The sequence below is a fragment of the Haemorhous mexicanus genome, chromosome 2 (assembly GCF_027477595.1).
Source record: "Haemorhous mexicanus isolate bHaeMex1 chromosome 2, bHaeMex1.pri, whole genome shotgun sequence".
In the NCBI taxonomy this organism is placed as follows: Eukaryota; Metazoa; Chordata; class Aves; order Passeriformes; family Fringillidae; genus Haemorhous; species Haemorhous mexicanus.
Genome location: NC_082342.1, coordinates 31,696,997 through 31,706,246, shown reverse-complemented (window position 1 = coordinate 31,706,246; position 9,250 = coordinate 31,696,997). Strand labels below are relative to the sequence as shown.

The 9,250-nt window shown below is 50.0% G+C and overlaps 1 protein-coding gene across 1 annotated transcript; it reads left to right on the top strand.

The window, feature by feature from the left end:
* The first annotated feature begins 2,229 nt into the window (after positions 1 to 2,229).
* VAMP1 (vesicle associated membrane protein 1) lies at positions 2,230 to 7,055 on the top strand. The gene is made up of 4 exons (XM_059838158.1): positions 2,230 to 2,312; positions 2,980 to 3,139; positions 3,945 to 4,103; positions 4,325 to 7,055. Coding segments are annotated over exons 1-4 (405 nt in total). The 5' UTR covers positions 2,230 to 2,310; the 3' UTR covers positions 4,409 to 7,055.
* Positions 7,056 to 9,250: the final 2,195 nt, after the last annotated feature.

The window sequence follows — 9,250 nt, the reverse complement described above, 5'->3', positions numbered from 1 at the left end:
TTGAGTTCCCAGTGCTTTCTACAACCGTTGCTGCCTATTTCTACCCAGGTGCCAAGGTCCTGCTGCTGCTCCAGGCCTGAGCTCCTCTGTGCCACCTCAGTCGTTTCTGACATACTTCTTGCAGGCATCTGTTCCAGCCTGCATCCCTGAACTTGACCCTCTGCTCCTGTGGTTTTTTGCCCAGGCTTCTAGCATCCTTTCACATCCCAGGTTCACACATCTAACGTGACAATTCCAGTATTCTCCAGCTTAGATTTTACCTCGTAGCCAAATTTTTCAAATTATTGCCACAAGGCCCTGCTAATATGTCTTCCTGCTCATGGCTTTCCCCATTGCCCCCCCACTTGTCTGTGGTTAAGTGTGAATGATCCAAATCTTAGTTGAATTGCATCAAAATTTGTAGTAAGAATGGGATTTGTCTCATTCCACACTCATGATGATTTTATCCCCAAATGTCCTTTTGTTTAGAATTTAGACACTATTTGCAAAAATAATTCAGGTATTTAAATGTTTTTAAAATTCTAGTTTCCCGTAACTGTTGCCAGTTCCTTTAGAGGAGAAGTTACAGTGAATCATAGCTGGCATGCTTCTAGTCCAACATCACAACACTGTACACTTGGGAAAAATCCTTTAGATGAGCAAGCATTTGCATACCAATTCTGCCTTAGTTATTAATTTGGCTGCTAAGTAATTGGGGAGTTATCTGCTGACTTGATGTGTCTTGCTACAGAGCAACTCTGGTTCCAAAAGCGTTTGGAAGTGGCAGGGAATGAATGGAATGAACTTTCTTTAGGCCTAAGCCTTATGAAAGTGAAGGCAAACTCTCTGTTTAAACAGCTGAAGTCCACATTTTCAGTGGCAGGGTGACAGATCTGTGGGACTTGCCAAAAGGTGTTGTGGATTCAGGAAGCTTGCACAGATCCAAGTGGAGACTGAGCAGGTATAGCAAATCCTTGACTGAAAGTATGTTGGAAACTGGAAGAGTATCAGAGAAAGTATCTTGTACTCTTTTGTCATCTCTTCATCCCTCAGCACCGACCTGGCAAAAGCTCTGGCCACTAATTCCATAAGCTCAAACTTATTTGCAGTGGTTATTGGAATGGTCCTCAGACTGCAGTGGAAAGACTGCCAGCCTACAGAAGCTTCTTTCTCAACATGTGCCTTCCGTCTGAAGGCAGAGTGTACAAACCCGGAGTTCTGAGGTCAGTGCTAGACTGCTCCTATCTGCAAATCTCCTGTCTCTAATCACAACGCTGCATTATTCTTCACCTTGTAGCCACGATCATCTAGTTACCACGCTGTAATCTGTAACATACCTGTCTTGTGTGCCTAATAATCTGTGAGATCTGGCACAAAAAGGTTAGGTGAACGTCCCGCATCACCTTATGGAAGGAAAAGGTAGTGTAAGTGTGAGCCTACGCTTGTCACTCTCTACTCACCACGCAAAATTCTGTACGAAGAGTCTTCTTGTTCCAGTACATTCCTGCCCCCTTTTTTGTCTTGAGTTGGAGAATCTCCCCTTCTGATCCAGCAGGCTTCTCCAGATATTTAGACGGAAAAAACCCAAACACATTGCCGTTCTTAGGGCTGCTGTGGGAGCCTCATTTCTCCCAGCAGGCCGCAGAAGCTCGATCGGGGCTTGTTAAGCTTCGCTTTCATGACGTGCTATATGCTGGAGGTGGGCCAGCGACACCATCTCTTAATTGCAAGGACAGCGGCTTAGCCAGAGCCAACAGACACGGTGCAGAGGTGGGATTTCGGGAGCGCTCCGCAGCCCCCACCACAGCGGCGCCAGCCGGGCTGGGCTCCAAAGGGTAACCACGATCAGGCGCTGCGTGACCTACACGGAGAGCGGCGGGCCCGCCGAGGGCTGTCGGGGCCGGCGTGTCCAGCGGCGGGGCCGTGGGTCAGGGTCGGGGCAGTTCGCGCCCCCGGCCCGGTGGGGCAGAGGGAGCACCGGGCACCCCCGGCCCGGCACCGCGGGACCTCCGCAGGGGCGGGGCTGGGCCGGGGGCGGGGCGCAGAGCACTGCTCCCATTGGGCAGCCCCATGGAGGGGCGGGACTTGTCCCTTGGCGGTCTGGGGGTGGAGTAACTTTATGGCCTTTTCCGCAGGGTGCGGAGCGCTGATTGGCTGAGGAGGAACCCAGGGGCGGTGGCGAGCCTCTGCTCTCTGCAGAGCAACTTTTGATTGGCTGTTGGCTCTGTGGGCGGGGCCCCGCTATTATAAGTGCGGGGTCCAAGGGCTTGGGGCACTGTCAGTGCGAAGGTTCGTTCGCCGTTCCTTTCCGCGGTTCCCTCCGGCCCGGCCATGTGAGTGTCCGTCCGTCCGACCGGCCGTGGGCGAGCTGCGGTGGGCGCGGCGCGGGGGTGATGCTACAGCGTGAGGGACGGGGGTCGGTGGAGAGCCCGCGTCCTGGCCGACGGCGGTGGGGTCGGGTGGCGCATTGCAGCAGCAGCAGGCAGGGCTGCCCGCACCGCCCCCGGGCGGTCCCGCCCCCCCCCGGCTGCGTGGGTGAGTGGGTGCGTGGGCCGTGCCCCAGTGGTGATGTGCGGGGCCCCAGCCGGAGCCAGCCTGGCCGGCGGCCACCACTGCGCCCAGCCCGGTGGCTGCCTGGTGCCCCCGCGCTGCTCCCTGTCCCTCTTCCCCCACCTTCCTTCCCCGTCTCCCGGTCACGTCCGTGCGTGCGGCCAGGTCGCTGTTCCTCCCGGGGGGCCACAGTGCTTGGCGCGACCGCACCCTCAAGCTCCTTCGACGAGGGGCTTGTTCCAGTCCCGCTGCCCCCTCAGGCTTGCCCCTGCTTTAGGGTCTCCCACCAGCCCGCCTGTTCCCGATCCGGCGGGATCCAGCGAGGCTGCAGGCTCCCGAGGCTGCTGCCAGCGCTGCTGCAGCCTGGGGACACTAGGGTTCCTGTGGATTTGGGGGGATTCTTTCTCGAGCGGCTGAGTTTTCTCTTGGCTCATGTGTGTGTTCCCTTAGGTCTGACCCCGCTCAGCAGCCTGCTCCCGGCGCTCCCGAAGGAGGGGCTCCTGAAGGAGGCGCTCCCGAAGGGGCAGCCCCCGGTGGGGGTCCCCCCGGGGCTCCCCCCAACCTGACCAGCAATCGCCGCCTGCAGCAGACGCAGGCCCAAGTGCAGGAGGTCAGTAGCTCTGCCAGCCCTGATGGGTGCCTGGGCTCTTCTCCCACTGCTCTGCAGCAGCGATGTTCCTGACCCGTGTCTGTCGCTGAGGGGGTGGCTCCTTTTGTCATGCCAAAACCTGAAATTAATTCATGCTGAATACTCAAAAATAGGGTGGCAAACCTATTGGAGGAGAGATTGCTTTATGTTTAAAAGCCTCTTAATTCCAGATATGACTTCCAAGGACCAGGCTTGCTAGATTTTTTGGTACCTCGTTATCGCGCATCTCTTATGGGACTAAAGCTGTACAGCATCCAGGACAGCTCTTAATCCCTGCGGGCTGCTTCAAGGGAACGCTGTGTGCAGGGATGTGGGGGAATCCTTGCCTGGCTTCCCGGGATCAAAGCCGGTTGCTTGGCTGCTGTAGCGCCTTTGTGCCTCACCGTGGCAGCAGCACGAAGCTTATAAGGTGATATTGCAGCTCTCGGGCAGTGAGTGAGCACAGGGCTCCTCGCATACGGAGGGTGGCTTTGGCTTGCTGCTGCAAGGGAGAGCTCTTAGAAGCAGATGAGAATGTGAGGCTGAGGACCTGGTTGAAGTGTACTTGAAGTGATGTTTTAACAGTGACTCTCGGATTCTTTTTTTTTTCTCATTTCAAAGTAGGCAGTGACTTGAAATGACTTCTTTCTTGCCCTGATCTTTCCCCCCACTTTGTTCATGTGTCTTGTTCATTAGTATTGCAACATCAGTTATTATCTAAGTTACTCCTCTTATGTTTTCAATTGTCTTTAACAATGTAACTGCTCCCACTATTCTCCTTCTGCAGGTGGTTGATATAATGTGTGTAAACGTGGACAAGGTGCTGCAGCGGGACGAGAAGCTGTCGGAGCTGGATGACCGGGCAGATGCGCTGCAGGCCGGCGCCTCAGTGTTCGAAAGCAGCGCAGCCAAACTCAAAAGGAAGTACTGGTGGAAGAACTGCAAGGTGAGTTTCCTAGCCAGGAGGGAGCTGGGCTGCTCCTCTCCTGCAGAGCTCTCAAGTATAGCTGGGGCTTACTAACAATTTCAAATGCTTAAGATTCTTTCCCTGTGGGAAGGCTTTGAGGCCTTGGCTGTCATGCCTTTGGGGCCTGGCTCAGCTTCCCTGGCTGTCAGGAGCTTGTCAATCTGTTCTGAGTATTGCTCTTGGACAATCTTTTTCTTCAGATGATGATCATGATGGGAGTGATTGGTGCCCTTGTGGTGGTGGTGATTGCAAGTAAGTACCAAAAACCTCCGGCTCAAAGGTGAGGAAACACCAGCTCTAGAGTACTTTAAACTTTTCCTTTTTGTTTTGAGATCTTGAGGGTCTTAATTGTGTAAGTGTCAACTCCAGTCTTTGGGAATGGGAGGTAGAAGTGCTGGAACCCCCTCACTCAGTGTGGAAATGGTATGCTTTACCTAGTAATATGAGGAATGGGGAAGGCCATCATTGTAGAAATGAGAAATTCTGCCTGCCAGGTCAGATAAACCTGTAAGTATAAGGGGCATTTACCCTGGGGTGGGTGGGTTGGCAAGTTCTTTCCCTGGTGGGTGGTTTGGAGCTCTCTGAGGGACCTTTGGTGTAACTTGCCCTTCTGTTCTTTCCTTTTTTCTTTTTTCTATTGCTTTGTCTCCAGTCTATTTTTTTACTTAAATGTAGCTCCTTCAGTCTGCAACCTCCTGTCCCCTATTACCTTGCCTGTCTCTTCTTGCCTCTGAGTTTTTCCTTTCTTTCCCTTTCACCTAGCTTCTTCATTGATTTCCTTATTGGTTTTAATTTATCTTCTGTATAGGATTCTGAGCTGCTTACAGAACATAGGTAGACTTTTCAATAGCTGCTGCAGCTTTAGGGAGCGTCCTCTAACTTTAGAGGAAAGGGAAGCTGAGGAAGAGTGGGTACCTATTTGCTCCTGCTCTTCTGCAGAGAACTTTTTGTGTTTATTTTTGGGTGTAAGCTTGTCAAATAGTGCCTGTGTGAACTCTAGCAAAATAAGAATGCCTTAACACAGTGCCTTTTGGGATGAAGGACTGCAGCATGCGAGAGCCTTTAGTGTTCTGCCTAAAAAGAGTGGCAGCATGACTTGAGCTTTTCATTGAGCTTCTGAAATAAAAGCTAGTTTGTGTTGGCCAGTGGCTGTGAGCCATCTAAGCTACATGTAGTGATGTAGGTTTCTCTAGCTATGGAGGGGTGAGCACTTGAAGAAATGATTTATTCTGCCTGTCCTTATTTCCAGGTGACTTGCTGCCTGAACATGGCCAGTTCAGTTTTTATAAAGGAGGGCCTACATGATTACCTCAGTCAAGTGCAACAGGCTAAACGCAGTTAAGTGAGAGGGGCATTGCAACTATCTAAAAGGCATGTGTGGGAGTGAAGTCCCTCTCCACAAGGATCAAATGAACTGCAATTAGTCTGGTGGGGAGTGTCAAATATGCCTTTCATCTATGCACACACAAGCCAGGACCCTGTAGCTTCCTGCTGTCTTGTAGCTTTCCAGAAGGAAGACTTTGGAGTAGTGGCAGAATGGGGATTGGTGTTTTGCTTTTGTGTGACTGGGTTGAACGTCGAGGAAGCTCACTGCCGCAGCAGATAGAGTTGAAGGGGGCTGGAGGTATTCCAGATGAGACTGAATGAGCTGCACAGCTTTCTGATTAGGAATATCTGCTCTGTTTCTGTTGCCACAAAGCCCTAACTTTCAGCAGGAGTTAGAAAACACTTGAAATGGTTAGCTGGGGATTCAAAGGGAAATGGTGCTCTGGGCATGGGTATTGCAAAGTGGCATCAGATGTCCCAGTTTGCCAACTTATGCTTGTAAAGATGTTGCTCATCAAGGTGAACCTGTGTAATTGCTATGGGTTCTCTTGAATTTAGGTCCAGGGTGGTCTCTGATGGAAGTAAACTTGTGGCTGTGGCTTTCTGTGAGTGATTCTCTTGTTCTTCTCCATCAAAAGTAACAGGAGCTGTGAGTTGTTTGAATTTGTTGTCAGACATGGGTTAAATGAGCTGCCCTGTTTCTGTAGAGTCTTCCGAAGAATGTGTAACTTGTCTTTTAACTTTTTTTAACAAGCTGAGCTGTAGCCTGTAATCTAGACTGGAAAGAGGTACTCCTTTAATTTAGAAAGCTCTGCCTCTGTTCTAGAATACACTGGGATCTGTTTAGGCCTAAGAGGAGGCAGGGAGGACATCACTGGAGTTCCCAGATAGGAGCAAAGAACAAAAGATGGGAGGAGCAGATGCTTTGTGTTTCCCTGGATGTGCTGGGGAAGCCCCTTTCTGCCTCCCAGGACACCTGGCAAGGGGCTCGCTTTTGCATGCTCACTTCCATGCCCCAGCATTTTCATTTGAGTTCATCTCCCTGCAATTCCATTCCTCTCCACCTTGGGGGAGGGCAGAGATGAAGATCTGGAGTGAAGCAGCCCTCGTCCCCTGAGCACTTCCCTAATTCCCTGGAACTGAGATGGGATGGACGGTCAGAAGTGCATCTGCTGAAGAGGAGCCAGGGCCTGCTTGTGCCACCTCCTGCTCTCATTTTAGGGGGTAGGCTATTACAAGCTTGAGGCCCCCAGACCAGCAATTCTTTCTAACTCTTCTAAACAAGCCTTTGGTGTCCCATTCCTCCTGTCTCTCTGGGAGCTGAGGTCCCCCTAGGCTGTCTCTCATTTCTTTCTCTCAGATGTTGTATGTTGCCTCCTCCTCTGCTCCCTTCCCCCTCCTTTGTGTCTCTGTGCATGGGCAAAACAAATCACCAAGGCCCTCTTAGTAAAAGCAAGGGACTCTGCTCCCACAGCATCACAGCCACTCATGCACGTGCAGTTTATTTACTTCCTCTATAAACACAACTGTAATCTCCTCTGGCATGTTCTAGAAATCAGCTCATGTACTTTCAATGGTCTCTAAGAAACACAATTCACCACCTTACTGAGTCTGTCTGGTCTGTCAGTGAGTGGGAAGGGGTTGGGATGCCAAATGGTTGGAATTTTTTTTTTTGTTGTTGGCTTCCATAGCATAAACATACCTGAAATTCTGTCCCTCAAAGCAGTGGCTGCTTTTCCATTGTAAAATGGTGATAGTTCCAGTTGTGCTGGACTGACTCTGGTAAGTCTGTAACAAGATGTGAGAAGCAGCAGCTCTGGGGGAAGAGGCTGCCCAAGCCAAGTCTCCTTCAGCCACCAAATGTCCAGCCAGTGTCCTGTTCAGGGGACTGCCTTCTGTGCATTACTGTCTTAGTGGCAGCTCTGGCTTTAGATTTCAATAAACTCAGATCCTTAAACCCAGAAAACATTTCTCCATTGGTGTTGGAATATAAGTTCAGGACCCAAATCAAGACCTCCAAGAGTATGATGCTGTTCACAACATCTCTTGGAGCATGACTGGAGTAAAGGTAAGTGCCCCTTTGTTTTGCCTCACTGTATATTTGAAACTCATTAAAAGGAAATGACAGAGCTTTGTCCAGTGCAGACTTCTTTTAAAATTAGGTGCTTGTGACCTTACATGCCGTTACTGCTAAAAAAGCTAGGTTGTAAAACAATCTTCCATGTGGCTTCTGCTTCCCTTATGATCAATCTTTGTCCAGTTTTAAACATCACCAAAATCCACACCACAGCAGTGAACACAATGAACAACTCTCAATGGTGAATTTGGAGCAGGGCAGCTGGACTAATTCTTCAAAAATGGAAGCCTTCCTGGGAAAGGAGGGTGTCTGGACTGGCTGGTGGATTAAAGCAGCATGTACAGTCCAAAATTCCACACAGTTCAGGCCTGCACAACCTGAACAAACGAGTCGTGCTACAATTCCTGCCAAGTTTTGTGTTGCGTTCCTGTCAGTTCTCAGCCTCACTCATGTAGGGGGATAGGGAAGATGTTTTCATAGGACAGATGCATTTTTGGACTGTTGATGGTGCAGTGTCCAAGTCCCTAGACAAAGCTGGGGATTGAATTCTCATTTTCCAAAGCTGGCAGCTGCTCTGGAGCACAGAGCTGGGGCTGAACGTACTGCTGAAAGTTGCCCCAGGTTGAGCCCGGTTCATGAGTCATGTTGTGGCTGTTTGCAAAGACTTGCATGTCTAGCTATAAATCCTCTGTTAGTCATTGAAAATATCATGTTCTACTGGAAGGTCTTCTGAGGTGCCATCCTTACCTGCATCAGCGTTTCTGCTGCTCCTGTACTCTCTTACCCCAGATAAAACAGGGTTTTAAATGTGCTCCAGAAGCAAGGCTAAGGCTTTGGGAGAATAGTTCTTTGTATGTTTAATTAAAAAGTCAAGCTCTGCCTTTGAACATGGAACATGCTTAACATGCCTTTGAACTGGAACAGATTGCCCAGAGAAGCTGTGGATGCCCCATCTCTGCAGATGTCCAGAGCTGGGCTGGTTGGGGCTTTGACCTGGTCTAGTGGAAGGTGTCCCTGTCTGTGGTAGGGAGTTGGAGCTAAGATGATCTTTAAGGTCATTTCCTAGCCAAACCACTCTGTGCAAAATGCAGCTCCCATATCAGCTGCTTCATCCAGATGTCTTCAGATGTGGTGGAAGAAAAGCCTCAACTGTACTGCTCCAAAGTGGATATACCCTAAACCTTCATATCTCTGGATGCCTGAGGCATTGCTCTGGCCTTTCCTGAGGTGTCTCTGTGCTGGCCAAAGCCAGGTGCAGGCTCTCAGCAGTAGTGGGGTTGGTTGTCTCAGCTGGAGAGCAACCTAATGATGGTGGGCAAGACAGATTTTTTTCAGAGCTGGAATGCAGTGTCAACACTTTTTTAATGAACCTGGCTTCCTTGGGAAGTGACAGAGGTCCCTGCTTTGATTTATCCACTGGAGTTGGAAGCCTTAACTTGGTGAAGAGAGGTAATAAGGAGGAAGGTTTTATCTTTGTTCTGACCTCTAAACAAATAATTGCTCTGGGAGATGTAACAGATAAAGATATAGGTTTTACAAATAGGCAGCTTAGCCATGTCTGTTGGATACCTGAGCCTCCACACTCCTGATAATATTTGACCTATTTTTGGCCTGAGGTAGAGTACAACACTTACACAGAACACCCTTACTTGCTCCCAGGATTTCAAATATGAACAGCCTCATAATGTCCTTTCCTTCAGTGCACAGACCCACTAAATGATTT